Source organism: Vitis riparia, chromosome 10 (assembly GCF_004353265.1).
Source record: "Vitis riparia cultivar Riparia Gloire de Montpellier isolate 1030 chromosome 10, EGFV_Vit.rip_1.0, whole genome shotgun sequence".
In the NCBI taxonomy this organism is placed as follows: domain Eukaryota; kingdom Viridiplantae; phylum Streptophyta; class Magnoliopsida; order Vitales; family Vitaceae; genus Vitis; species Vitis riparia.
The window spans coordinates 8,272,930-8,300,506 of NC_048440.1; the positions used below are offsets into that span (position 1 = coordinate 8,272,930).

Below are 27,577 nucleotides of genomic sequence, written 5' to 3' on the forward strand. Positions count from 1 at the left end.
AATATCTTCGAGTGGAGGGTGTTTTTAATAAAGTGAGTAAAAAATAAGGCGGGTGTGAAGAGAAGTATTTGTGGGTGTATTTAAATATAACCCTTAATTGAAACATCATGAGGTTTACCGTTTTATTCTTTGTGGGTGACGGATCTGACCCTCCAGGCAACGAAAAGGAATTTCAACGCGCAATATCCTTTCTTAAATCTTCAATTCTCAAAATCTGATTCCACCAAATCTACAACCTTTTCAGCGTATTTTCGCATTCAATTCATCGCCTTTTCCGGTAACAAATCTTGATTTGGTGTCAGAACTATGAGTTCTTGATTCAATTTTGAAATTTGGGTTTTCAAGGTTGTGATTCTTGGTTTCAGTTCAATTGTTCGAGGTCGGAGAGGAAATTCAGTTATCAATCAGGTGAGTCATTTCACACGGTTTCTTGCATTGGATGAAGAAAATGGTCAAAGATTTGGCGTTTTTCTTTTTCTAGATTTGTATTGTTTGTTTGGTGAGAAAACCTGCGAAAAAGATTATTTTTTCGACCTGTATTTTAAACGAAATGAGAATACATGCTGCGTCATCCAGTGTTATTAAAGGCTATTACTCGCGTTGCCTATGACCAGGCAACCTAAAGGTCACCTTGTCGGCCTATGTCCATGGTGCCGGCCTAAGGCGATGGCATCGGCCTACGGCGATGGCGCCGGCCTACGGCGATGGCGTCGGCCTAGGGCAGGAGATCCTCTCGGCCTAAGGCGATCGCGTTTTGTCTCGGCCTTGCCCCATTAAGAGGAGGCAAGCTGTTCCTTGAAGGAAGAAAAATGATCCAATGACGATAATTTGTATTCCAAGGATGGTTACGACGATGATATCTAAAGCCTCTCTAGGATGTTAATTGTCGTGTTTTGTTTTATTTATACTATTATTTATCTCTCTGTTTGGGAAACTAGAATATGGATTTTGGACATTTGATGCTTTGTGTGGTGTGGGATACAATATCTGATGTCTGAAACAATTATTATTATTAGTATTATTTTGATAATTCCCAAGATAAATTGTAACTTAAGGTATGAGCATTCGATAGTGTTTGATTGTTGAATCATATTCTTATTATCATAATCATCAAAATCATGATCATCAAAATGATGGTGATGATGATATATATATTTTTTAAGTTTGGCAGTAGGTTGAGAATGTACACACTTGTCATTTCCCGACATTGCCTTGTTTTTTGCCTTTCCCCTGAGGCAAAACAGGGTCTTATCTCTTTGACACCTCTCTTTGTGATTGACAACACTGGGGAAACATTTAACAGCTAGTGAAAAAATTTGTACAATGTTATTTATTTTGTTTGTGGTTGACCATTTTGCTTGTACTTGTACTAGAAATTCACTACTGTGAAGATCTTTAATGTAGTTTAATTTAATTAATATTTTAAGTCTAGGTTGCTTTGGGAAATAGATGTTTGGAATATTAGTTCCTCTTTTGTGTTGGCATTCCATTTCTTGTTTGTCCTATACTGCATCTTCATACACATTCAAAGTCCTGAATTAGGATTGTGATTAATTTGGTGCTTGCAATTTTCTTTTAATATCCTCATTCTGATCTATTCTTGATGATGAAATTACAGCTAGAATAGTTGACACTGCTGTTTCAATTTTTAGGTTGAACTGAAACATCAACTCCAATAACTAGTTTGTTGTTCTATGCAGGTAGAGTTGATGTTTCAGTTCAACCTACAAATTGAAGCAGCAGTGTTAATTATTCTAAATCCTATTCCAAAACATATATTGTCTTTGTGGCCTGCAATTTTTAAATTTATTTTCATTATTATTATTATTATTATTATTATTATTTATTTATTTATTTATTTTTTAAAATCACTAATTTTGCTCCAGATGATGAAATGAACACCCAGGATATTAGCACTACTGGTTAAACGTTTTGGTTGAACTAAAGAATCCACTCCAGTGATTGATCTAGTATGCTGTAACTATACAATAGCCCCCCATCTTGCACTTCTAAGGTGCTGAAAATTAAGTTATATAATGTTGGCATCGTCTGGCTTCCTTACAGTCAACTCATGGTTTCCTTCAATCAGCTCCATCCAAAGCAAAAAGGAAATTCATGAGCAAACTTTGGTCATGAGGGACTATTCAAGATAATTTAAAAAATTAAGTTAGATTCAATGCTTTATTAGAAGACCTTGAATCCTATAAACATGTCTGTTCAAAATCTAATTGATACTTCCTTCTTTCCAACCTTGGCTTTTCCTAAAGTTTTGGAAGATAGGAACTTCTTAAATAGAAGTTTTTAGAAAATAAAAGATTTGAAAGTATAGAAAAGGCATAGCTAAATACCACCAAATTTTATTTTAAACAAAAAAAAAAAAGCAAAAATTGCCAAAATATTATTTTCTTCCCTGTTGTGAATATGTACTAAGAGGTTTATGCCCATCAATTCCCCATACTTGAAAGAAGCTCGACCTCGAGTTGAGATGACTTTCATTGGTTTATTGGAATCACAAGTAATATCTTCTATCCTTTCTTTCTTTGTTATCCCTCATGAATGAATTGATTATGCATTATGCATTAGTTGAGCTCATCATTAGAGCCGTGTAATCTTGTTTCAAAATGAAACAACCTAGTGAGGTATTCCAAATTTCCAACTGCTCTTTAAATTTATTCTTTACCAGTGTAAAATTGGGTCTCAAGATCTCTGTGGCTTGTAACTCCAAGGACAAACAGTGAAGAGGGAGGAGGACAGAGTAGTTTGGAAGGGAGATAGTAAAGGAGTCTTCTCTATAAGAGGGCCTTATTCTATGTTGGGGACACATTGTATTGTCCCTTTCCTTTTAAAGATAATTTGGAACTCGTGGATTTCTTCGAATGTGAGTTTCTTCACTTGGGAGGCTTGCTAGGGAAAGGTATTGACTTTGGATCAGCTTTAAAGAAGAGGGTGGATGTTGGCCAATAGCTGTGCATTGTGTAAAGATGTGTCAAAGTCCATTGACCATATCCTCCTTCATTGTGACAAGGCAAGAAATTTAATGGCAGCTGGTATTCTCCATTTTTTGTACTTGGTGGGTTATATCTAAGTCGATTAGGGAGATTCGCCTATGGTGGCATGACTCTTTTGTAGATAAAAGGTGTACTGAGGCTTGGAGAGTTGCTCCTTGTATTTTTTGGACGATCTAGAAGGAAAGATATAAGAGATACTTTAAATGTGAAGAATTGTGAGATCAAAGGCTAAAAGATATTTTCCTTAACAATTTCCGTGTGGTTAAGGGTGTATATAGATAGAGGATATACACATTTGATTGATTTCATCGATTGGTTGGGTTATGGATGAAGGAGGGAGTATTTTTTTGTGTACCCTCTTTCCTGTACAACTCATGTACTCTTATGCGCTTTTTTGCGTTTTTTTAATATAATCTCTTCTGAAAAAAAAAATGTTATGCAAGGCAAGTACCAAACTAAACTTCCAAGAATCATGTGAGACAAATTGATGATTTCTCAAATGATGGTGCTATGTTTGAGCTGTGGCCAGTTGGATTCATGCTTCTTTTTTATTCTGCTGCTTCATCAGTAAAATGCCATAATCATATAGAAACTGGTTTTCTCCCTCAATGCAAGAAAGGATTCATCATGTAAACTGTTCCAATCAAACCAAGTGCCTGGGATGGTAGTTTAGGATCACAAGTACAAATGTAAAAGACAGCTGCATAAACTTAGCTATAGCTTGCCTTGATTTGTCCTATATTAGTTTTCCTGCTTCAATAAAATGGACAGTTGCTTAACTGAAATGGCCAGTTGAATGAGCATGCTGCCATCTAGGCATCTTGATGGTGCTCTCATATGATGCCTGTAGAAGTTTTGAAAACCAATCAAACTAATTTCTGGCCTACATCAAACCTCCAAAATCTTTCCAAATCAAGCTGGTGAAGCTGCACAACTATGTTGTTTGGACTTGGGTGTGGGTTTCAGATGTTGGTACATATCTAGGAGTCAGATTCTTTTAACCCCAGAATTTAGGATATGGAGACACAGCTAAAACAAATCTCAATAATGGATATGGACACTTTGATATGACATACTAAAAGGAATCTCAATAACCTCAGGAGGAGTACATTGTGTTTTTCTTTCAAAGAGTCTTGTTGCTTGATTAGTGGAATTGCCTCTATTGAGGGAAGCATCTTCTTATTCCTTTGTGCACAAAGTTATAGGTATTTTCATAGTCTTCATGTTGGGCTGTTGATCAAAAAGTCATGTTATTCCAAGCAAAATACGGTTGACATTCATCTTGCAAAAATCACACCATACTAATCTCAAAATCCTTTTTTTTTTTTTTAATTTTTATAGGCATACTAATCTCAAAATCCTTATAACAAGAATATAAGGATTTGTATAACACTCCATTCTTAGATCACCATGCTGCATCCATGCACAAAGGGCATGCCATGTGCACTACCCGGTAGGGTATGCTTGAAGTACTACCTCCATTGATAACTATAGTACTTGCATAATCTCCTCTAGCAATAAACACAAGTTTACTAGATGCTAGAACAGCACAAAATCTTCTCTTTGTATTTGGTACAGCTAGTAATGGTCACATTAGATAGTGACATAGTTTTAAAAGGGTCAAGGCGCAAAGTCCTCCTAGAGCATAAGGCACAAGGCGCAACTAAGGCACTAGCTTTAATGAAGTGAGACACACCTTAATTTACATATATAATTTTATATAGTACTCTTGGAAAGCTACGTTGCTACTTCTTCTTCTTCTTCTCTTCTTCCTCTATTGAATGGCTTCTTCCTCTTCTTCTTCTTCTTCTACACACATGAGATAGAGAGCCCTAATTTGGGCTGAGCCTTTTTTTTTAAGCCCTAATCTGGGCTGGACCTTTTTTTTTTTTTTTAATTTTTGTTGGGTCAAAACCCCAATCTAGGTTGGGCCCTTTCTTTTTCTTTTTTTGAATTTTGTTGGGTCAAAACACTGCGTTTTGATCCAATTGAAAAAAAAAAAAGCCCTCTCTTCTCCACCTCTGCAACTCGTTTGTGGTTTGTGGAGGAAGAAAGGAGAAGAGAGAAGAAAAAGCATACTTTTTTGGGGCTTTGCACCTGGCCGAAGGTGAGCACCTTGCACGCCTAAGCCGCTCCTCCTTCAACAAGCGTCGCTTGGAGTAAGGCGTGCCGCCTTGTGCCTAGGCGCACCTGAAACGCGCCTTTCACAACTATGGACAGTGACACTTGTAGTCATGGTTGCTTAAATTATTCACATCTTTAAAATTACGTACTTTGAAGCTAAGAACTTTTCCTTTGATACTAAACCTAATGTAGGACAAGATAAGGCAATAGCCTACACTCAAATAAGGGTAGACCAGGGATTTCATTTTTAGGATTTAAAGAGAGAAGTACAAAATTAAGGTTATGCAAGCAGGGAAAAAAAAAAAAAGAAAAAAGAAAAAGGGAAAGAACTTCTGATTTGATCAATGTGGATGACAGAATGTTGTTAGGGAGTAAGTTTATGGAAGGGGAGGTGGTGGCTGCTCTTAGACAGACCTTAGGGTTTGACCTGACCCTGACAACTTGATAGCAAACCTTGGACTGTCACAAAGGATCTGATGAAACAGTGCATTGAGAGGGCAGGTATGCGTGTGCTGGGAGAGCAGAAATGTGCAATCACACTTCCATGTGAGTACCTATTATTGTGGTGTAGCAGTACCTTAATAAAGACCCTGAATCAAATGTTGGTGCAGGCTTTTTGTTGAGTTCTTACGTAAATAAAATTCTCATCTGAAATCTCTCTCTCTTTCTCTCTTTATCTATCTATCTCTCTACTGTTTTACCAGTGTAGTCTTGAAGAAATTTTGAGTTGACTAGACCAATTAAGTGAGTAGCAGTCAAATTGTGGTGCAGATTCATCTTATTTTCTTATGTAAATAAAACTTTCTTGTTGATGAGAATGGGTAAGTTTTTTGTGTTACCATTATAGCTTTGACGGAAGTTTGATTCCACTAGACTAAAAGTGTATTACAAGCAATTGGGGCATGTTCAGTATATAATTTCAACAATTGAAATTGTGGAAGCCATGGAGGGTATAGATATCTCTTATGGTGTAATGTAGTTTATTAGTTAAGCTTTAATATGTGGACTTTCTGAAATTGCAGCTATGCAGAGCCATCTCATGTGTAATGGGTGTAGGAGCATTCTTGTTTATCCCAGAGGAGCTACAAATGTTTGTTGTGCATTATGCAATTCAGTTACCTCAGTCCCACCTCCTGGTACTTTCCTTTTCTACTTTCTCAATTTTGATTGCTCATCTAGAATGTTTAATCAGCCAACTAATATGTTACTCTTGTTTATATACACTGTTTTTGTGCAAAATGCTATCAGTAGTTGAAAACAAAAAAAAAAAAAAGGAAAAAAGAAAAAAAAGAAAAGGGAATTTAAAAGCAAGGAAAAAGGAAAACACCTCTTATGAAAGAAACCCTTGTGCAAATGACATATGTGACTGCTATAACTCAAAATAATCTATAATTACAAATCAGTGTAACAGTTGGGATAGGGTATGAATAGGTGCAGAACCCAGCTTCTTGATGTTGTTGTGTGATTGATACTAAAACAGTTGAAAAAACTTGATGCAGATGGAATCCAGGGTGCTCCTTATATTCAAAATAATTTCACATGCTGAATCATCCAATTCCGCTTATGATTTTGTAGTCTTCATTTATTTATATGTCTATTCCCAATCTCGTGTTGACAAGAGATTGTTTGGCAACCAAAAAAGTTTAATACACTAGAAGAGAGGATACAAATCATAGAAGACCATAAATTACCCAAAACAAAAAGAAGACAACAGCAAAGCAACTACAGTTGAAAGAAACTTCATTTTGACAAATGATCTGCTACTAAGAATATGAAGTACCCTCAGCCATGGGGATGTCTGAATACTTCTCACAAAAAGTGTAAACAGCCTAAGTTGTGAAGTTTTATCAAAACTTGATTAATGAATTATAAGCATCTCCTTGGATGTATATGACTCTTGTTTTGTGAGCTCCAGGCTTTTTTGCTTTCCTCTAATTTTCTTAAGACCCAAACATGATTTTTCATATTACTTGCATTTCCTTAATCCCAGGGCTTGAATTATTTATTTATTTATTATTTATTTTTTTGATAGGCTAACCCTAAAGGCTTGAAAATGTCAAGGCTAATTGCTCTTCATGGTTTTTAGTTATTGCTTGAGGCCCTATTACTCGAATCATCAAGAAGTAATACATCATCCTTTGAGGGAGTATTACAACTTTTCTAGGGCTGGTTGGGAGATAACCCAGGGGGAAACACCGTGTTGCATTGTCAATGGCCCGGGGTCTACAAAGAAGAAGACTGTTACTAGTTAGGAGCTGATGGAGGTTAACAATGGCAGCAATGGAGAATGTGGAGAGGAGTTATGCTTGGTCCGTACAATGCCACATGAAGCTACAGAATGGGAGGAGGTCAATTGGGAGGATAGTGAGCTGGCTAGATTCAGCAAGTTCCTAGGGTTTTCGACAAAAGGCTTGGAGAAGGACATTTTGGATTTCTTGGTCAAGATCAGAAAAAGGAGGGAAAGAGTCCATAGCAAAGTTCTTCTGGACAAATCGAAATTTGAAAGGGAATTGAAAAGACTAGAATGCTTCATTAACTACGAGGGGGAGGGGGGGAGGGGAAGAAGTAGAAGTGCGGTACGCAAGAAAGAGGGGGCCTAAGCTGGAATGTGCGTGGAGCTAATGATAGCTCCAAAAGAAAGGTGATTAAGTCCATGATTAGAAATCAAAGGGTGGATCTATTCTGTCTCCAGGAGACAAAAATTCAAACAACGTCTAAGGGTGTGGTGAGGAGTCTGGGCTCTGGGAGGTTCCTGGACTGGGGTGCCATGGATGCTCATGGACCTGCGGGTGGAATTTTGATTTGTTGGGACAAAAGGACCCTGGAGGTGCTTGAGATGGAGGTGGGACACTTCTCAATTTCCTGTAGGCTCAAGAATGTGGAAGATGTGCTCGTCTGGATTTTCACAGGAGTATATTGGCAGTTCTCTACGGAGGACAGGGAGGCTTTATGGGAGGAGCTAGGGGCAATCAGAGGCATCTGGAATGACCCCTGGTGTTTAGGGGGTGATTTTAATGTCATCCTTTCCCAAAGAGAAAGGAGCAGTCAAGGAAGGATAAGTGGTGCAATGAGAAGATTTGCCTAGGTTGTTGATGAGTTAGAGCTTCTAGATCTTCCGCTGCAAGGTGGTGTGTTTTCCTGGAGTAGGGGTAGGAATAACCAGTCTTGGGTTAGACTGGATAGATTCCTTGTGACCCAGAACTGGTTTGATCAATTCTGTGGGGTTGTCCAAAGCAGGCTGTCGAGACCCACTTCTGACCACTTTCCCATCTCGCTGAAAGGTGGTAGGTTAAGACGAGGCCCCTCTCCGTTTAGGTTTGAAAACATGTGGCTGAAAGTGGATGGGTTTAAGGACCTTCTTCGGGGATGGTGGCAGGGGTCTGAGTGAGTGGGAGGGCCAGTTTTAGATTGGCCACTAAGTTGAAAGTGCTGAAACAGAAAATCAAAGATTGGAATAGGGACGTGTTTGGAAGGTTGGAAGTTAACAAAAACTCGGCTCTCCAGCAGGTCGAGTTCTGGGATAGGGTGGAAAGTGAAAGGAGCCTCTCAAAAAGAGAAATGGAGATGAAAAAAGAAGCAAAGGAAACTTTCAAAAAGTGGGTTCTGTTGGAAGAAACCCATTGGAGACAAGTGTCGAGGGAGTTGTGGCTGAAGGAAGGGGACAAGAATAGAGGATTCTTTCACCGGATGACCAATGCCCACTGAAGAAACAATTCCCTAGATAGAATTAAAATTAATGGGGTGTGGAGGACTGAGGAGCAGGAGGTGAGGGAGGAAATTGTGAATGCTTTTCAGCAACTACTCTCTGAAGAGCCAGGCTGGAAAGCTGATATAGAGGGGTTGCACCTCGAAAGTCTAAATTCCAGTGAAGCTGAAGGCTTGGAGCTGCCTTTCACTGAGGAAGAAATTCACTCTGCTCTGTTGGAAATGAATGGTGACAAAGCTCCTGGACCGGATGGGTTTACAATGGCCTTTTGGCAATTTTGTTGGGACTTTGTGAAGGAGGAGATTGTGGATCTGTTTAAGGAGTTTTATGTACAAAGATCATTTGCCAAAAGCCTCAACACCACTTTCCTGATCCTTATTCCAAAGAAAGGGGGGGCTAAGGACAGCCTTTTAGGGGGCTGTACAAGCTATTGGCCAAGGTGTTGGCGAATAGGCTGAAGAAGGTCCTAGGAAAGGTGGTTTTTGTAGACCAGAATGCCTTTGTGAGGGGCAGACAGATTTTGGATGCCTCGCTCATAGCTAATGAGGTGATCGACTTTTGGCATAAGCGTAAGAAGAAAAGGCTGATTTGCAAACTGGACATTGAGAAAGCCTACGATAGCATCAATTGGAATTTTCTCATGAAGGTTTTGCACAAGATGGGTTTTGGGTCTCGGTGGATGGAGTGGATTTGGTGGTGCATTTCAACTGCGAAATTTTCTGTCCTGATCAATGGGGTGCCAGCAGGCTTTTTTTCGAATTCCAAGGGGCTGCATCAAGGAGATCCTCTGTCTCCTTACCTCTTTGTCCTGGGTATGGAAGTGCTAAGTGCTCTCATAAGAAGGGTTGTTGTTGGGGGTTTCATTTCAGGTTGCAACCTTTGGGGAAGAGGGAGGATGAAGATGGATGTCTCTCACCTACTCTTTGCTGATGACACAATCATCTTTTGTGAAGCAAGGAAAGAGTTTCTAACTTCTTTAAGTTGGATTTTGGCTTGGTTTGAGGCGGCTTCTGGGTTAAGAATAAACCTAGCTAAAAGCGAATTAATTCCTATTGGGGAGGTAGAAGAAATTGAGGAAATGGCAGTGGAGCTTGGGTGCAAAGTAGGGACTTTTCCTTCAGTTTATCTGGGGCTGCCCCTTAGAGCCCATCACAAGGCCATATCTATGTGGGATGGGGTGGAAGAAAGAATGAGGAGAAGATTAGCCCTTTGGAAAAGACAATATATTTCTATGGGTGGGAGAATTACTCTCATCAAGAGCACTTTGGCCAGCATTCCTATTTACCAATTGCCCCTTTTTCGAATGCCCAAGATAGTGGCAAGAAGGCTTGAAAAATTACAAAGAGACTTTCTTTGGGGAGGAGGAAGAATGGAAAGGAAAATCCACTTAATCAATTGGGAGGTGGTGTGTACTCAAAAGGAGTGTTGAGAGAGAGAAAGAAGAAAGACCTTAATTCTCATTAATGTAAAATCTACTTACAATTGAGAAATATATATATATACAAGGCTAGGAGTCCTAACTACCATACATGTATCCTATATTAACAAGGAAAGGTTATACACTATAAATACATTATATTCAACACTCCCCCTCAAGCTGGAGCATATACGTCATATGCACCAAGCTTGTTACAAATATATTTAATCCTAGGACCTCTGAGAGATTTAGTGAAGATGTCAGCTAGTTGATCATTTGAATTAACAAAACTTGTAGCAACACATCCTGATGCGATCTTCTCTCTAATGAAATGACAGTCAACTTCAATATGTTTGGTCCTTTCATGAAAGACTGGATTGGATGCAATATGTAATGCGGCCTGGTTATCACATATGAGTTTCATCTGTTCATCCTTTCCAAATCTCAACTCTAGAAGAAGATGTCTCAACCATATGAGTTCACATGTTGCCAAAGCCATAGCTCGATACTCGGCTTCAGCGCTATATCTGGCCACTACATCTTGTTTCTTACTCTTCCAAGATATTAGATTACCTCCAATAAGAACACAGTACCCTGAAGTGGAACGTCTATCTGTGGGTGAGCCAGCCCAATCTGCATCTGTGTAACCAACAACCTGAGTATGACCTCTGTTCTCGTACAACACACCTTGGCCTGGTGTACTTTTGATATATCGAAGAATGCGGATTACAGCATCCCAATGGCTATCACATGGTGACTGTAGGAATTGACTAACAACACTCACAGGAAAAGAAATGTCTGGACGAGTAATGGTGAGATAGTTCAATTTACCTACGAGCCGTCGATATCTCCCGGGGTCTCCTAAAGGCTCCCCTGTCCTGGTACAAGTTTGACATTCGGATCCATAGGTGTGTCTACCGGTTTACAGTCTAACATACCAGTTTCTTCCAGGATGTCTAAAGCATACTTCCTTTGGGAAAGGACCACAGCAGAACTGGATTGAGCTATCTCAATTCCCAAGAAATACTTGAGTTTCCCCAAGTCTTTGGTCTGAAAGTGGGTAAAAAGGTGTTGCTTTAGTTTCTAAATACCATCCTGATCACTGCCTGTAATGACGATGTCGTTCATATAAACAACCAGATAAATACACTGCCCCAAAGAGTTATGATGATAGAAAACTGAATGGTCTGCTGTACTGCGAAGCATGCCAAACTCTTGAACAACAGAACTAAAACGGCTAAACCATGCTCGAGGAGATTGTTTCAAGCCATATAGAGAACGGCGTAACCTGCATACTAAACCAGACTCCCCCTGAGCAACAAAACCAAGAGGTTGCTCCATATAAACTTCCTCGGCAAGATCACCATGAAGGAAGACATTTTTAATATCCAATTGATAAAGAGGCCAAGAACACATGGCAGCCATGGAGAGAAGCAGACGGACAGAAGCAATCTTGGCAACCGGAGAGAATGTGTCACCATAATCAGAACCATAAACCTGAGTATAGCCTTTAACAACTAAGCGGGCCTTAAGGCGATCAACCTGACCATCAGGACCAACCTTAACTGCGTAAACCCAACGACGGCCAACGGTAGATTTACCCGAGGGTAAAACAACAAGATCCCAAGTGCCATTAGAGTGCAGAGCAGCCATTTCATCCACCATTGCCTGTCGCCAGCCTGGATGGGAAAGAGCTTCATGGGTGCTCTTTGGAAGAGAAACAGAGGATATAGCAGAAACAAAAGCAGAATAGGGTGAAGATAATCGATGATAACTCAAAAAATTGTAAATAGGATGAGGATTACGAGTAGAGCGAGTACCTTTCCGAACAGCAATGGGTAAGTCATTAGGAGAAGGCAGAGCCGGGGTAGGTGAAGCCGAAGGGATAGGAAGTGAGTTAGCAGGTGCCTCAGCAAAAGGGAGAGGAGCAACGACACGAGGGCGACGATGATAAACCTGAAGTGGTCGAGGAGGCATAGCATCAGGTGGGGAGACAATGGGAATAGGCAAGACTTCAGAAACAGGAAGAGACTCAGAAGTGGTGGAAAAGAATGGTGAGTCCTCAAAGAAGGTGACATCGGCGGAGATAAAGTATCGATGAGTCTCAAGGGAATAACAACGATAACCCTTCTGAAGTCTGGAGTATCCCAAGAAGAGACACTTCATGGCTTTGGCGGAAAGCTTGTCCTGTCCAGGAGTGAGAATATGAACAAAGCAAGTACAACCAAAGACACGAGGAGGAAGGAAATAAAGTGGTTGGTCAGGGAAGAGAAGGGAGTGAGGAATCTGATCATGTAAGACAGAGGAGGGCATACGATTAATCAAATAACAAGCGGTAAGAACAGCGTCCCCCAAAAACGAAAAGGAACATTGCTATGGAGGAGGAGAGTACGAGCTGTCTCAACAAGATGTCGATTCTTGCGTTCAGCTACCCCATTTTGTTGAGGAGTATGAGCACAAGAAGACTGATGAAGAATCCCATGATGAGACATAAACGAAGTAAATGGGGCTGAAAAATATTCTCTGGCATTGTCACTGCGTAACACACGAATAGAAACATTGAACTGGGTTTGGATTTCAGCAAAAAATTTCTGGAAAATAGAGAATAACTCAGCTCGATTTTTCATTAAAAATAACCAAGTACATCGAGAATAATCATCAATGAAAGTAACAAAATACTGAAATCCTAAAGTAGACGCAGTCCGACAAAGACCCCAAACATCAGTGTGGACAAGCTCAAAAGGAGACTTTGCCCGATTATTCAAACGCTTTGGGAACGAGACACGAGTATGTTTCCCAAGCTGACATGACTCACACGGAAGCAACGATAAAGTGGAAAAACGAGGGACCATCTTCTGGAACTTGGAGAGACTAGGGTGGCCCAGACGATTGTGAATGAGGAGAGGAGCATCAGTGGAAATGCAAACTGCAGGAGATGAATCCGAGGTGAGGTGATAGAGGCCTTGAGACTCACGTCCTATGCCAATCGTCTTCCCCGTACTCCGGTCCTGCAAGGTCACAAATTTATCAGAAAAGGTAATAGAGCAATTAAGAGTACGAGTGATTTTGCTGATGGAAATAAGATTAAAAGGACATTCAGGAGTATAAAGGACAGAAGTGAGAGGTAGAGAAGGCAGAGGAAGGGCCAAACCAATACCTTTAGCCACAGTTTGAGAACCATTAGCTAAGGTAACATTAGGTAAAGTAGAGGTAGTAGTAATAGAGGAGAAAAGATCCTTATTACCAGATAAGTGATCAGAAGCTCCAGAATCTAGAATCCAGGGTCCAAGAGAAGATGTGTGGGTAAGGCAGGCAGAGGCATTACCAGACTGGGCAACAGAGGCAACAGAAGCCTGAGATGCGGAAGAGCTCGGAGCTTGAGGCAGCGGAGAATCAGAGGACTGGGCCACATGGGCAGTGCGAGGAGGTCGTCCATGTAACTGATAGCAACGATCGCGAGTGTGGCCAAGTTTATTGCAATAGGTGCAATGAGGACGTTGACCTCTACCTCGGGTACCACTACGGCCTCCTCGAGAGTTAGTTTGAGAAACTAACACAGAAGAATCTGAAGTGCTATCAAATGGCAAAGTCTGAGTGGAGGAGATACGGAGGAGGCGAGCAAACACATCATCCAAGGACGGAACTGATGAACTACCAAGAATCTGATCGCGGACAGGCTTAAGATCCGGACGGAGGCCAATAAGAGTAAGAACCATGAAGAACTTGTCAAGCTGTGTTTGTTGAGCCCCAACATCAGGAGTAAGAGGCATCACAGTCAAGAACTCCTCCTTAAGAGAGGCAATCTGGCCAATATAAGTAGATAGATCTAAGTCCTGTTGGCTGAGATGGACAATAGCAGAAGCCACCTTATAAAGACGTTGGATATCATTCGTATATAATCCTTTGGCCTGAGTCCAAAATTTAAAACAAGTTTTGTAGGCCCGAAGATGAAGAAGAATCTTGGGATCAACCGATTGCCATAATACACTACATAACTGTGCATCTATCTTCCTCTACTGTATGCGGTCAACCTCAGGGATATCTGCCTCCTGTGTAATCAAGTGATCCTCATATCCTTGACCCATAAACCAAAGTTCAACAGAGGCAGACCAGGAAAGATAATTGTCACTGCCAACCAATTTCTCCGAAGTAATCATAGGAGATCCAGATATAACAGCGGAAAAAATGGAATTTTTAGTAGTCATATCTACTTATCTGGAGAATGAAGTATGTTTGGATCGAAGAGAGCCCTAATACCGCTTCAGATTGCGGCGTGGCACCACCGAAAAAGGGAGACGGCCTCAGATCGCGGCGTGGTACCACCAGAAAGGTAGAAGAACACTTCCCAAGGCACGTGCAGGGATTGGAGTGGAGAAAAAGTAGTCGGAGCTTCGCCGGAAAGACTGTTTGGAGGGCCGACGGAGACAAAAATCCCCAAAAGAGGTACGTGCAGGGCTCGAATGGGAGAACCAGGGAGGTAGGGAGGCTGGTCGGCGTCAGGCGAGGCTGCTGGAGGAGGCGCGTCGCCGGAAAATCCCTCACGCGCCTCACGCGCCGGCGCGTGAGATGCAGCCGCCGGACGGAAACGTGCGCGTGGGCGGCGCGTGGATGCTTTGTTGGTGCCGGTGCCTTCACAAAAGTTGTAGATCTCCTCCAGGCGCTCCTTCTGGTATGGTCGGTGTCGGAAAAATACGTCGCCGGGAAAGTTCGCCGGAAAAGTTCGCCGGAAAAGTTCGCCGGCGGTGAGTTGTTTCTGTCGACGATCCGAATGACCGGAAAGTATTGGGAGATGGGGAAGGTGACCGGAATGAAACACGGTCACCGGAAGGTTTCCCGGAGTTGATGACACGGGAAACAGGAAAGAATTAGGTTTTCTTCCTTGGCTCTGATACCATGTTGAGAGAGAGAAAGAAGAAAGACCTTAATTCTCATTAATGTAAAATCTACTTACAATTGAGAAATATATATATATACAAGGCTAGGAGTCCTAACTACCATACATGTATCCTATATTAACAAGGAAAGGTTATACACTATAAATACATTATATTCAACAAGGAGAAAGGGGGTCTAGGTATACGGAAGATTGATCTCCTTAACAAGGCCTTGCTGGGTAAGTGGATTTGGAGGTTTGCCTTTGAAAAGGATATCCTTTGGAAGAAAGTGATCGGGGTGAAGTATGGCCAAGAGGGCTTTGGTTGGCGGACTAATGAAGCTCGTGGGGCATTTGGAATGGGGGTGTGGAAGGAGATTTTGAAGGAGGCAAATTGGTGTTGGGATAACATGATGTTTAAGGTGGGCAAGGGGACTAAGGTCAAATTCTGGATTGATCACTGGTGTGGTAACACGGCGTTGTCCCGAATTTTTCCTCAGTTATTTGCCTTGACGGTCCATAGGAATGCAACGGTAAATGAGGTGTGGGACTCTAGCCTCGGTCAAGGGGGCTGGAACCTCAGATTTGCTAGAGATTCTAATGATTGGGAGCTGGATTTAATAGGAGCTTTGTTTAATATGTTGAGGGACTTCAAGATCTCCTAAGAAGAGGACTCGGTGTTATGGAAAGGTGGGGGTCAAGGCACCTTTGGAGTTAGGGAAGCTTACAATTTGCTGGTTGCTCCCAATGCCCTTGCCTCCCGGTTAGATGCATTTGGGTGGACAAGGTCCCATCTAAAGCTGCTTTTTTTGCTTGGGAGGCTACGTGGGGGAAGATCCTCACCTTGGATAGGCTTCAAAAATGAGGGTGGCAGTTTCCTAATTGTTGTTTTTTGTGTGGTTGTGAAGAGGAAAATGTAAATCACATTCTTTTACACTGTATAGTAGTCAGGGTCCTTTGGGAAATTGTCCTTGCCTTGTTTGGGGTTCATTGGGTGTTCCCAGAGACAATCAAAGAGGTGTTATTTAGTTGGAGGGGCCCTTTTGTGGGGAGAAAGAGGAAAAAAATCTGGTATTTCATCCCGTTGTGTATTTTTTGGACGGTATGGAAGGAAAAAAATAGATTAGCTTTTAGGGGGGGTTCCTTAAATATTCAGAAACTCAAAAATTCTTTTGTTTGTAACTTGTGGAGTTGGGCTAGAGTGTACATGGGAGAGGAGTCCTCTTTGCTTTTAGTCTTTTTGGAGTGGCTAGCAGCTACTTAAGGGCTGGTGAGGCTGCTTGTTCTTTTGTTTTTGGGTTAGGTTGCGTTGTATACTCCCTGTATGCTTTCTGGCTTTTTGCCCTTTAATATATTTTGTGCTCATTTATCAAAAAAAAAAAAAAAAAAAATCTTTTTAGTTTCATCTTATTGAGGGAGGAGTTCACCTTATACCATGAATGAGAAGATGCAGAAAGTCAAACTACATCTCTGATGATGGGGTTGTGGCACAGATTATTTCAATTAGTAAAGATGGATTGGGTTCCCCCAAGGAGCATCTCTGACATGTTATCTACTAATTTTAATGGTTTTGGATCTTCTAAGAGACGGATTGTTTTATGGCAAGACGCGTGCATCGCGTTAATGTGGGTGGTGTGGCGGGAAAGAAATGCAAGGATTTTTTAGGATAAAGCAAGGAATTCAGAGTATCTTTGGGATTCTATTCATTTTCTTGCTTCTCTTTGGGCTTTTTGTTCTAAGGTTTTTAAGGGGATACCTCTTAACGTGTTACAACTTGATTGGTTAGCGGTGTGTAACTAGAGTGTTTGCTTATTCCCTTTTTGTATTTTCTTATATTTGATTACTTGTAGTCTTGTTTTTCTTTGGTGGGAGGATTCCTCATCCTTCTATTGTACCTTCTTTTTATCAATATATTCCTTTGTCGTTTCCTATCAAAAAAAAAAAAAAAAAAGAAAGTCAAACTACATCTAGTTCTAAGGTATGAGATAAAGAGGGATCTCTTTGAACTCTTTACAGGCTACCTCAACTGAAGATTGGTTAGAAACCCTCTCCATACTGAACCCAGAGGATCTGTCATAATAAATTCCACCATACTTCCATGCCCTTCCCAAGTAATAGCAAAAAAGAGACAACTCCAAGGGGCTCCCACTTCCTAACAGATCCTGGAAAAGCCCTCTTAACCAAGGAAGAGAGATGAGATAAAGTTTTCCAACTATCACCACTAACCCACAAGGTCTTTGCTTTGCACTTCTAAGCTGTCAGACAATGTGTGCAGATATGGTTGACCAGTTCAATAACTTTTTTTGAGTAAAACAGATACAAAGCTTTCTCCATCTTCTGACCTACAGCATAATCCTGATGAAAGGACCAGGTAAGAGTTCTGACTTCCAGAGGCACTTTTGGATGCTGTATTAACTTTGACAATTAACAGGGTTTTGGATATCAACAAGGTCATGGAAAAAATATTTACAGGAAAATATAGCCAGTGACACCCCAAGTTTCATGGTTTAAACCTGCATCAATATGGGGTGGTCTATCTTGATTATCAAAGTGGAGACCTTGGGTTAGTTTATTATTAGAGTTTCTAGGAAAGATTGGACTGGATCAGCAGGAAGACATTCCAATAATATGCTGTCATCTAAATACTTAGGTTCTAGCTAGTGAACTGCAGTGCTCTGAATCCTGAGAGAACACTAGAACTTGAGTGGTATGTTTGTTACTTTGATTAACCAAATGGCATGATATTTTGTGGTTTAAAATATAGGTTAATTATGTAGTCTATGTGGTAGAATTGGGGAATATTTTATTCCCAATATGGAATCGACAATTTCTTTGAGATGGATTGAAGCTCCTTAAGAGAATTTGATGAGTTTGGTTAGAGTCAAAGAAGTCCTCTGCATTTACTGCAATGTTTAGTGAATCATTATTGATTAAGCATGGGCAGGGTCGTCAAAAAATTGTAAGATGTAAGTGAAGATGTTGCCCGTCAGGGTGCCCAGATGGTTAGGGCAAATGCGGGGATGTGTGGTAGAGGCGCATGGTCCCGGGTTAGATTCATGCCACTAGTTGAATGCCCCAGATTACCCAGTGCTGTTGTGGCAGGCAAAATTAGCACCTGGAGGTTTTAGTCCCATGGAGAGTCCAAAGGGCTTAACCATGGAAGGTGATTCTTGGGTTATAAAAAAGAAAAAAGGTGTAAGTGCAGATGTTGAGGGCTCGTTAAACACCTAGTTTCACTTATGGATGTTAATATATGGAGGGTTGTTACTGCAAATTTTCAATAGTGGTTATCAATATAATGGAGGGGTATTACTGCAAAGATTCAGGAGTGGTGCTCAATTCATGGAGGGTTATTACTGCAAATATTGAGTAGGTCCAGGTACACTTGATTTAGCATAAATTTTCTGCTATCATGTAAATACATGAATCTTAGAGTTCATCTGCAATTTTTATGTGGAGAAAATTGCAATTGGTGGGTTCTAGAAGTTTTCATTGTTTGTCAGAGCTAGATTTCATTTGTCCTTGTGGTTCCCAGACCAGCTCACTATATGTATCCTCTTCACCATGCTTTTCCTCTACTCACTGTCTCAGAATCTATGTAAGCCAAGATATAATCCTTGCTCCTTAACACTGTTTCCTAATGAAGTTGTGTTTTACCCCTGACTGAAACTTGGTACTGATGATGCTAGTATGAGTGCTTTTCACTTTTGAGGAGGTGGAGTTATTGGAGACCATGATGATTTTATTTTCTTCCTCCAATACAGAGTTTTTTATTCCTAGGATGAAAACTCTGTTCTGTTGAATTTTATGTGCCAAAGAGGATTCTTCCTAATAATCTTGGAAGTGGTCCCCCAAATCCTGGTAGAAAATATCAACACAAATGCTTTGGCTTTGAAATATTCTGTATGACCTTCATAAAGTGAAATAGTCGGTTCTTGGTTTCTTGTTTATCCCTCCTTTTTTTGGCCTTGTATACATTGTGTATACTTTAGGTGCTTTTGGGCGCTTTTAATACAATTGCTTTACTTATAAAAAAAAAAGTGAAATAGTTGGTTTCTCTTATGTGGTTTGAATTGACCATATTTATAAAGAAGGTAATGTGGCTACTGATTTCCTTGTGAACCATTGTGATCAGCTTGATTCACCAAAATTTATCAATGACCCTGCAGGGTTGGAAATGGCTCAACTTATATGTGGAGGATGTCGGACGTTGCTAATGTACACTCGTGGTGCAACAAGTGTGAGATGCTCCTGCTGTCATACGGTGAACCTTGCACCAGGTAATATTTTCTCGCTTGAGCATGATGTTTTAAGGTCAGTCTCTATATCCTAATAGCCAATATCATCTTGTGATTGTCAAGATAATCTACAGTGCATCCAGGTGAATAACAACATCTTGTAACTCTCCCTATAATGAGCATGTTCAAGGTTGGGACCCTTTGTTCAATGAATGATGTCTGGCTCTCTTTGGTTGAACTATGCTTTACCATTGTAATGAGTTTCTTCATTAACATGCTTCAATGACTACTTTTGTCATCTTAATCATTCTAGCAAAAACAAAATTTGGGTAATGAGATTATATTTTGTAGTAATGCCTTTTTTTTTGGTTAATTGTGTCGAGGATTTTGAAGATTAATTATATATTTATGTAAGCTAGACAATAAAAGTAATTATCGATTTCTAATGACTAGCATCTATATATGTCTTCCAATTGGCAGAGGGGGAGGGGTGGAGAGATGGGGAGAGAGAGAGAGGGTTTTTGACACATCAGAAAAGGGAATCCATTTTGTTTGGTGTTTATATGAATAAAATCTTTTGATTATTAAGAACACAATGGGACCTTATCAGAAAAGAGGGGGTGTGTCTCATTGGGTTTTTACACTCTCATTTCAACAACTCAATTCATCCATTTACTATAAAGATGAACCCAATCCTGAATATGAACCATAGAAGAACATGCCTATAAAACCAATTAGAGAGAATACCGATTACAATACATATTAGCCAAAGAGGAATCCTTCCAAAAGGAAGAGCCATTTACTAGACTTCCCTCCACATTTCATCAAGTGGTAATGGAAACAATAATTGAAGGAGATTTTACATAATGTCTCAAACTTGAGGTAGATTCCTAACTTCAAATACATTGCAACCTCTCAGTATTTTTACATTTCTTAAATGCTGAAAAGTTTTCAGAGGGTGCACTTGTTACAGCAGCCAACTGCAGATATGGTGGCTCTTGGTGCATCACCCTTCACTGTTGCTACTTGTCTAGCTCTCCTATTTAATGGATGATAAGAGCTTTCTCAAATTCTGGTCCTTACAAAACTCCACCATATCTATATTTTCCATTTCCGATAACTGCACACAACTTGCTCTCTCATCTTACTGTAGTCGATAACAAATAGCTTCATCACCTCCTCTTAGAGACCTTCATAGAAAAGCTGATTTGTTTTCTCAAACCTCCAATTTTATCAAGCACCCAATATGAAACAACACTCCCTTCAGCAGCTCCAGAAACACCTCCTTATCAAATCTATTGTCAATATCAATAGCCTTCAAAATACCCTTTAGCTTCAACCTTTGCAAGGATCAAAGCATCCTCCAAACTATATTAAACTGTGTGATGATCGCCACCATTATTAACTTCCCTTAACTCGCCCATACTCATTAGCATCTCATTTGCCTCTCCTAAAACAATGAACCTGACAGTCACAATGGATGTGTTCCTTAGCCCTGAACTACTGTTCTGAAGTCAAAAGGCACCCTGGAGATTTCCAACAAATCAAAAGAGAACCCTCTGCAGAACTTACAAAGTGCTATGGAATTGGCTGGTTAGGCGACGACCTCCTGTCCCACAAGAGAAATGTCAAAGAGATATCCATTAAAAGATTACCAAATGCTGCTTGCTATCTGGAACCCAACAAGATTGAAGGCTCCTCTAATTCTACTAGTAACTACTACCACCCCATTCCCAAAAGTAGGAGGAGAAATTGGCACCAGAGGACCTAAAGGACACACATGCCCCTCTAAAATATCACCAGCCAAGCCATGTTCCAACAACATCAGCACCGCCCACCACGGCCACATGAGGACCAAATCTAGATTTGCAGGGGCTCAACCCTTGCCTCTTCTCTTTATCAGTAGAAGTTTTGGCATAGACTTTAAATGCCAAGTTCAATTTGGCCGAAGCCTAGGATTCTATTCATTTCCTTGCTTCTCTTTAGGCTTTTTGTTCCAAGGTCTTTAAGGGGACTCCCCTTATTGTGTTACAACTTGATTGGCTAGCGGCGTATAATTCCTTTGGGTTGGTCTACTCTAGAGAGTTTGTTCGTTATTACATTGTATTTTCTTGTTTTCATATTCTTGTAGTTTAGTTTTCTTTAGTGGGAGGATTCCTCATCCTTCTCTTGTACTTCTTTTTTCTATCAATATATTCCTTTGTCGTTTTCTATCAAAAAAAAAAAAAAAGTTTGGCCGGAGCCCATGCCTAAGTACACGATAATGGAGTAACTTAAACCCATAGGCCAAAGGTGCCTTTATCGCAAATGGGTTTCTCAACCACCAAAGCCTACACCCAACTCCACTGGAAGTGGATAAAAATCGGCCAGCTGGGCCAAAGGCCAGAAACCCTCCATCCCTCATCCATTAGTGTACTGGCTGAATAATGATCCTGTATAATTGGCTAAACACTTTGTGTTTCAGCCTCTCCACCATGCTTCTTTGCAGACTGGGGCATGTCACCAACCTCTCTCCCCTGTCCAATCAAGGCTACATGGACTCCACTGGCGTCACCAGATGCCAAGCTCCCTCCAAAGCATGCCCCTGCCCCTTCATCTTTAACCTCCTTATACGCCTACATCCATACCCATGCAAGAATCTTGAGAAGCATGGAAGGTTGGACTTCATCACCATCCAAGGTAGCATATCCCACCATAGTAGTTCCTGAGAGTCATCCCATAATTCTTGACACATTGCTTTTGTCTTTGCCTATCAAATCCAACTTAAATGCTTTTTGGTCTGTCTCACTCCAACAGAAGCCCCTACATGAGATATGGTCATGGAGACCATTTTTGAATCCAGGCCTCATGAGCTCAAGCTCCACTTGAAGCACCCTCCAGCAGTTCCAGCAGTCAAGGGGAATAATTTTCCTCTTAAAGGTACTGTTTTCACCGCTTTTAGGCATTTCTAATGCAAGCCCTTTATTTACCTATCAAAAAAAAAAAAAAAAAATTTCCTCTTAAAGACTAGCCTGTGGTGAAGACCCAACAGGAGCATCAGATGGCCTAAACTCAACAAGAACATGTTACAACTTTGGTCTATCCACTCTCCATCAAACCTTGTTAATCGAAGCTTCAAACTCAGTGAGAAAAGGAATAGGGCCAACATATCCAACCCCATCCCTCACCCAAACTTTCAAGTCCTTGATCTCAAGAGCAATTGCAGCCTTACCAAAAAGCTCAAGACCTTCAGGGAAAGATAAATATAAAAACCTCTTTGCATTCTCAGAGAAGATTGAAAATAACAAGAATCTACATGTATCATTATTTTTCATCTCCAAAAAATTCCATGTTCCTCTCTCTCTCTCTCTCTCTCTCTCTCTCTCTCCCTCTCTCTCTGAAGTCCCCATGAAAAGTTTTCTCAGACTACCACATTCAGCAATGCTCCAACCTTTCCAGTAGCCAAACGTAGCCACTCTTCCCTGCTTTGATCCATCTTGAGAGATTCCTTGCCCTTTTTATGATCCTACCTTCCGTGCAACCCTTCACCTCATAGCAGTAGTTTTTGGAGTCTAAGTGATCTAGAGCTTTCTTCATTTTCCTCTTTTGTTTGCTAAACTTAGAACCATCAATTCAAACCTCAATGTGATACTAATTTCCCAATTTGGAACCACCAAGCTTTTCAATCTTTTTCCTTCTTCTGCCATTTATTCTTCTTGTTTCTTATAAAAAGGCAAATACTGGTGAAAACAAATAAAGAGATGATCGAAAAGAGAGAGTTAAACTGATTTCAGGTGGTTCCCCCAAATGAGGCAAGCACGTTCATCCTGTTCCACTAGACTATGAGGGAAAAGGCAAATAGAATACAATATAGCAGTCTTCTTCTTGCTAGTTGTTTTATATATATATATATGCTCGAAGTCCTTAGGATTTAGGTAGATTGAAGGATAAATACCCAAAATATAGCTCAAGGTTTGTATGATATTCTATAATAATGCTATTCTATCTTAGCCTTTATGATAATGCATTCTTTCTAAGTTTCTTCTCCCTGATAACAACTTTTTTTATCTTGTTACTGATATACACTATGTGATGTCATTGTTCCCTTCTATGCCAAACTCTGAAACCTGACTTGGATGACATCTCAGAACCTTTTTGGGATTTGGGTGCTGCAATGTGTTAATATTCTTTTATTTCATTTGTTCTTTACTTTTTATGCAAGAGTGTAGACTTGTGAAACGAAATTTTGTTAGTGTCCCATACCATTTTGATCCTAGATTGCATATATGGATCTTCTTAGTTCCCATTATGTTACTCATCTTCAGTGCTTCAACTGACTTGTTCTGTGTATACTTTGGTTCTGTCCTTGTGCATAAAAAGCGCCATCCAACCAGGTTGCCCATGTCAACTGCGGGAACTGCCGAACAACACTTATGTATCCATATGGAGCTCCATCAGTCAAATGTGCAGTTTGCCACTATGTTACAAGTGTTGGTGTAAGTATAATAAAAATTTCTTTTATATGTTAATCAGGGAAATCATTATTCAGTTTTTGGATATGATTCTAAATAACCATTTGTAAATTGTCTTAAAATTTCTTTTTGGAAAGGTCCTGAACTTGCTTTACTGTGATGAGCTCCCTAGCTCCTTATCAGTTTTTCTCTCTTCAATCATGCATTGGACAACTGTGTAGCTTGTGTACTTAACTAATGAGTTCACCTATCTTATGTACTGTGCTAGTGATTCATTCATATGTTACTCACTCCTGTTTTTTAAGTTGTTGGGCTCAGACAGACACATGTAGACATGGAAGGAAATATTTATTCATTTATTAATATATAGGTCAGGCATATCAACCAAGTTTGATGGGCATTCCTCAAGAGATTCCTAAATGGCAAGTCCTGACCAAGATATTGGTACAGTGAAAACATGTATGCAATGTATAGATCCTGCCATACATCTACTAATTGTCATTTTACTAGTTTCTCTGGGTTACTTAAAAAGATTCCAGAGATATTCAAAAACTGATAACCCACTCAGATTTTGTTATTCTTTTTTTCCTTTTTTTTTTGCCTTTGTTTTCTTCTGCTTTTTCTTAATCTCTGTTTTTATTTTTATTTTTTTGATAGGTAAATTTTTGTCCCTACTAGGACTTGAACCTGGAACCTCCCACAAACCCTTCCCATCCCTTTACCACTTGAGCCATGCCTCAAGGGCCTTAATCTCTGTTAGTTATCATGATAAACAGGTGTCATAAGTTGGTTTTTATATAAACATTTTTTTTTCTAATTTTAGACATAGCATATTAGTTTATACCTAAACCTCAATGTGTATATTTCTAACAAAATATATTGAGATAACAGATCACATTTTTGAAACAAAATGTTAATTATATCTCTATTATCAGTATTAAGTTTAATGATATATGTAGTTTATTTTGATGGTTGTGTGTAATAAGTTAGTTTTAATTATATAAAAATATATTGTTTGGGATTATCATTAATAGGTGCAGTATTTAAAGAATCTTGGAAGGTTAACCTTACATATTGTTGAAAGAAGTTCCTGTCCTAGTTGTGTGGTAAGAGTTGTGAGCTTCCCTAGGAACTCTATGTGGTATTGAACATTAACCGACTTTGGTAGTGTTGTAGGTTTCTTGACTGAATATTTTGTATTCGCACTTGTATGATTGATTGTTGGATCATATATGAATAGTATTCTATTTATGGCTGTTTTCTAGATGATACCATTGTACATGAATGCAATTCTATTGTTGAATGTTTTTTGGATACTAAATGGAGCATGTGGATTGCAACCAGCTATTGCATTTTGTTATTTATGCTTTTTGTGTTATATGTATATTCAGGATTGTTCATTGTTTGTCACTTTTGAAGATTAGTTTCTTAAAGTTACATTGAAATTTTCAATGTTTTGCTGTTAATTTCAGACTTCTCAGCTATATTGATATTGCTATTGATTTCAATTACTTTCGGGACTCCTTTTAGACAATAGATTTTTTCTTCCTTGCTTCCACATGACACCTCTTGTTCAATTGATGTTTTTTATATGGTTCCATCTTCATGCTGTAATTGGATCTGCATTGCGTGTATCTTGTCCTGGGGATGCTTTACATCCTGTGCATTTGACAATGTTGTGTCCATGGAATCTAGTGGTTCAGTGCTAATGTGGACTCCGAAATTAAAATTATCTATATTAGATTTTTAGAAATAGTACAAAAGAACTACTCCATACTTGGATTGAAAGCCAAGGAGAAGAAAGGCCCTTGCCATAAGCTAGAGTTCAGTTTTTCATCTCAATTGTTTGAAAAGCTAAAATTACAGATTCTTCATCCATTGAAAAAGAAAACTTGCTTCATATATCTACCTCTCCTTGCTTTTATGGAACCTCAAGCCAAACTTGATCTCTTTGAAGAAAGAGAACCTAGAAAGAAAGGAGAAGCACAACAAAGCCTATTAGGTTTCAAATAGGGAGTTCCACTTACCCTAAGTTTTATGGTTTCTACCTTTTTGCAGGAAAGATTTTTGGGGGCCAACTCCATCTGGGGAAGTTTCGTTCTATTTCTTTATTTTCACAAGCACAAGGGAGCCATCCTCAATTTCTTTTTTTTCATTTGTTACCTACAAAACTTCCATGCCAAGACCCTAAAATCGTCCTGGCATCCTGATAGACTCCTGACTTTGAACTTTTCCAATGTTGAGTTAATCCAACTTTGAAGTAAATTTGACATTATGATGGAGGCAAGATACTGCATGTGAGTGGTGGGGTTTTTTAGCTAACTCAAGCATTATCTGTTATCTCTAAACAGCATTTAATGCTATGACTGTAATTTAATCTTTTTTTTAACTACCCCTCATGTTTTATGAGGTAGAATTCTGCAGTTTTGCATATATATTCATTTCAGCCTATGGCGAGTTAGTGTACAGTGAGTGCCAAAAAATATAACAGACAATGTAACAGAAGTCTATTCCTTGTTTTCCCCTCCTTGCAGATGGTTAATGTTAGGGTTCCAATTCCTGTGCACAGACCTAATGCTGCAGCAATCTCTGCATCAACACCCTCTACTTCATCAGTAAGTTGTCAATATTTTTCTGTATTTTAGTTGGGAAGTCTGGATTTACCTGATACTAAATAAATTTACTTGGACACCCTGTGGGCCCATTCCCAGAGCCAAACTGTGGTCGTCGAGAACCCTATGTCTGTTGATGAAAGTGGCAAATTGGTAAACTTTTTCTCACTACCTATTTCTTTCCCCTCCCCCAATTCCTTCTTCCCTTTTGACTCTCATCATAAAAGGAAAATGTTCTGATTATATCCCAAAACTTTTCAGGTTAGCAATGTTGTTGTTGGAGTCACCACAGAGAAAAAATGATGCTGAGACCAAGAGCGGTTAGCTTACATAGAAGAGAACCAAGTTCTTAAAACGCATAAGATGGAAAGGTGGATTTAGAGATTGGTTGTGGATATTAAGATGGATATGGGCTTTTATAAAATTAGATTCAACAGACTATTTCCAAACATGAGGTTGTAGATGAAATTTTAATAGGTGGTGTACATTAAGAACATAAGAGAAGTGGAAAGGTTCTTGTGAAATGTGTGGTTATCTCAAAGACTAAACCATTGTTTGCTGCATGCTTATTGTCTAGCTGAGTGGATGTTCTCAATGAAGTAAATGTGTTTTCAAGTTTCAAAAATAAATAAATAAATTGAAGAACTTTTTCTGGACTTAAATTTGTACTTGTATATGTAATCAGTCTGTTTATTTATTGTGGCCAACTCTTGGCCTCTTGTTTGATTCCCCAGAGACAAAGTTATGGAAAGGGCGGGGATGTTGCTTGATGTGGTGGTATTCTTGATTCCCCAAAGATTTATTATTATGGAATTGTTTTATTATCTCTGTCTGCGAATGAAATCTATTCTCAGGATTTCTAACTGTGATGATGGTTATGTTTTCCATGACTATTCCCTGGATTTCTTCATCTTATTTTCAATTAGCTTAATAAGAGCCTATTAAAAAGGGTTTTAACTTAACTTTTTATTTTACTACTTTTTCCATTTCTTTCTGGGTTGGTGAAGGGTTGGAACTTGGGTATGAAAATGCCTTACCCAAACTTATACTCCTGTGATTAGGTTGGAAAATGCTGCTTGGATGATCAGCCAAACTAAAGATGCAAACTCTCTATCATCTTATCCAATACTGTTCAACAAAACCCACCC

At 39.6% G+C, this 27,577-nt stretch overlaps 1 protein-coding gene across 1 annotated transcript; it reads left to right on the forward strand.

The window, feature by feature from the left end:
• The first annotated feature begins 105 nt into the window (after positions 1 to 105).
• Positions 106 to 27,155, forward strand: LOC117923633 (protein LSD1). Its single transcript, XM_034842021.1, has 8 exons — positions 106 to 277; positions 366 to 408; positions 6,155 to 6,268; positions 19,298 to 19,408; positions 23,726 to 23,841; positions 26,352 to 26,432; positions 26,529 to 26,582; positions 26,691 to 27,155. The coding sequence occupies exons 3-8, from the start codon at positions 6,157 to 6,159 to the stop codon at positions 26,730 to 26,732; spliced, it is 516 nt and encodes a 171-aa protein (XP_034697912.1). The 5' UTR covers positions 106 to 277; positions 366 to 408; positions 6,155 to 6,156; the 3' UTR covers positions 26,733 to 27,155.
• The last annotated feature ends 422 nt before the right edge of the window (positions 27,156 to 27,577 follow it).